This window comes from Capsicum annuum, chromosome 4 (genome assembly GCF_002878395.1).
Source record: "Capsicum annuum cultivar UCD-10X-F1 chromosome 4, UCD10Xv1.1, whole genome shotgun sequence".
Classification (NCBI taxonomy): Eukaryota; Viridiplantae; Streptophyta; class Magnoliopsida; order Solanales; family Solanaceae; genus Capsicum; species Capsicum annuum.
The window spans coordinates 213,518,575-213,521,782 of NC_061114.1; the positions used below are offsets into that span (position 1 = coordinate 213,518,575).

The following is a 3,208-nucleotide window of genomic DNA, read 5'->3' on the forward strand; positions in this document are numbered from 1 at the left end:
CACACCCAAAGTTGGTTGCTACCGGTCCTTATTAAATTTAGGCACAATACATAAACATTCACTTTAATTTCACATCTAATCATATTTATGTCCGCCAACTTTGAGTGTATATAAGTAGACACTTAAACTTATATAAAATTGAACAAGTAGACACACATGTCCTATGTGGCATCTTAAGTGTTCAATTTTTGTTCTACGTGTATTATGTCACATAAGACGTGTGTCTACTTATTCAACTTTATACAAATTTAAGTGTCTACGTGTGCACACCCAAAGTCGGAGTTTGTAGATATGATTTGAGGTCAAGTTAAATGAAAAATTTCTGTATTATGCCTTAAATTTTACTTGTACTTGATAATATAGTATGTGTAAAATGAGCGGATTAGATTAAATTTTATGAAAGTAAAACATATGCTTCAGTAAAGTTGAAATAGATTGAATCAAAATGAGTTAATCATAATTCAACTCAAATTCAACTCTTACATAATCTTTTTTTTATTTCTTATGATTTTAATATATCAAATAATTTTATTTATTTATTTATTATGATTATATATAACTCGTCAAATTAAGAAGTTAAAATATTTTTTAACAAGATTTTTCATAAGTCGGCCCTTCTCCGACCCACATATAGCATCGTGCTGTTCATTTCTCATAACTCAATTGAAGAACATTTTAACCAAAGTCAACCCAACATTTCTAATAGGCAGAGGCGGAGCCAGCCCTCTTTACAGGTTGTTTGGATGGTGGTTTTCTGTGGTATGATAAGATATGGGTATCATGAAAACCATGTTTGTTTTGATTGCTTTTTAAAAGAAATGGTATGGTATGATAACATTTTATAGTTTGGGAACCATGAAATTGGCCAATTTTTTAAACTACTGATTTGGTGATTTTGCATGGTTTTCTTATTTATTTTTCCAACTATGCCCTCATGTAATATTTTCTATTCCTAATTTACCCTTTACCCTATATTATTTACAACTTTAATATGTCATAATTTTTATGCACGAACCAAATCAAACAAAAAAAATTATTATTAAACAGTAGTGAACGATACAGTTTATTCAAACATAGTATTGTACCATACCATACTATACCATACCATACTATGTTGTATCATACATTATGAAATCATGACAAACCACCATCCAAACAAGCTGTTAGGAGAGTCGTCCGAACCCCCTTCGACGAAAAAATATACTATATATACATGATTACAATTATTTTTTATGTGATTATAGCAAATGTTGAACCCCTTCGACTTGAATATTAAATCCTTGAAATCTTGACTCCGCCTCTGCTCATCGGATGTGAGCCGCTTCCTATACTCTTTGGTTTATCTATCCTAACTCCTAAGCAACAAGCGAAAGTAGGTCAAATTCGAACGGAGCCAAAATGATTTAGTTAATAAATGAGCGGATCATTAAGCCGCCCAAATTTGATTAGGTTTAACAAGCCCGTCATGGGCTAATTTTATGACCCTAGATGTTGATGATGAGATATGTATTCTCAATGAAGAAAAACCATAGTGTTATATGATCACTTCTTTTTTTTTTTCCTTCATTTCTTAATTCTAAATGAATAGGCAAATTAGGAACAAGAAGAAAATTAGAACCAAAGTTAACAAGAGTACTCCAATAACCCTAGCTTTACATTGTAAATTTCTCAAATCACAATCAAAGGGTTCGAATAAATCAACCCCATTTTTTTGCTCTACATAAATTTGTATGTGCGAAATTTCAGAATCACCAAAACTAACACATACCAAAAAAAAAAAAAATCTACAAATTAAACTCTTGAAAATTAATTAACTAGAGACTTCATCCAAGAGCTTGTATCTTCTTACCCTATTTTTAATTACCTTTCTTGTAATCCCTCTATTTGACATTTCTTCTGATTTTGTCCTCCTTATTTTTTCTTCAATATTCACCTTTTTTCTAGCATCCACTAATGAGGGAGACTTTTGTAATTTTTTGATGGGATTATTTTTCTTGACAAGTTGAACCTTCAAATTAGTACAACTCTTTAATTTCCCCTTTGGACTTGTTCTTCCAATAATATCATTTTCATTTCTAATCATCAATTTTTTCTTCAACTTTGAACCATCTTGAATATTATGATCACTTGCAGTATTTTTACATGATGATGATGAATTTGAAGAATTTTGTGTTCTTTCTCCAGAAATCTCTTTTGGACTCAAACACCAATTACAAATTCTGTAAGACTCAGCTTTTGGATACAAATTGCTACAATATCTGCAGAAGAAGAAGAATGAAAAAAGGAATAATTAAAGGAGGCCTTTAATCATTATATTTTCAAAAAATCCAAGAAAATCGATTAATTAACAAAACTAAATTACAACTCCATCGTTTCATATATATATGATATATACAATATAATCCAACTATCAATCAATTTATTAAAAACACAAAACAGTGAATCAGAAATGTCACGGAGTCTCTAGCTCCTCGGAAAATAAACTAAATAGCATAATTAAAAAAGCTTTTTCATTTTTTGGAAAATATTTCAAGTGAGTAATACCTGTGTTGAGATCTAAAATGGCAAATTTTGCATTTGAAAAGCTCAGAAGATAAACCATAATCTCCACACATGCAGCACTCAGTGGCTCCTCCTCCTTTGTTGATTGTCATATTTGTGTATCATTTCTCTTATTATATGGACTATCAATTCCCCCTTTTCTAAGGGATTTTAATTGTATGTAATTTATATTGCACAAATATATGTATATATATATATATATATATATATATAGATGTTGTATGTATACGTGTGTTTGAGGGTGTGGGAGTTGGGGTAGGGGTCTAGCAGATTGTCTGCCACACAAGAAAAGAAAAAGATGGTACGTTTTATCTTTCTTTTCCACCTCTTTGTTAATAGCACGTTTGATCCCTTGATTATTGATAAATTTTAATTTTAGTCCGCGTTGCAAGAAATTTGTAACATCAATTGCAGAAGAATGAGGTTTGATTTAATAAAAACTCTATCGTCATACACCCCTAGGGCTTCAGCAGATCTAATCTTGAATTAATACATAATGTCGGTTCATTCATTGTTTTACAAATTTTGCAAAGCTAAAAACCATGCAACTATTTGGTAAGCGATAAATTTATATTGTTATTTGAGGACAATATAGTTTTAACGATAATCCAAATATGACATTTTGTGCATAAAAAGACTTAAATAA

General features: G+C 30.4%; 1 protein-coding gene across 1 annotated transcript; it reads right to left on the bottom strand.

Moving 5' to 3' along the window:
- Positions 1 to 1,623: 1,623 nt before the first annotated feature.
- On the bottom strand, positions 1,624 to 2,960 carry LOC107867395. Its single transcript, XM_016713613.2, has 2 exons — positions 2,545 to 2,960; positions 1,624 to 2,258 (listed from the first exon to the last, which is right to left on the bottom strand). Exons 1-2 carry the CDS (start codon positions 2,652 to 2,654, stop codon positions 1,811 to 1,813), a joined length of 558 nt encoding a protein of 185 aa, XP_016569099.1. The 5' UTR covers positions 2,655 to 2,960; the 3' UTR covers positions 1,624 to 1,810.
- Positions 2,961 to 3,208: the final 248 nt, after the last annotated feature.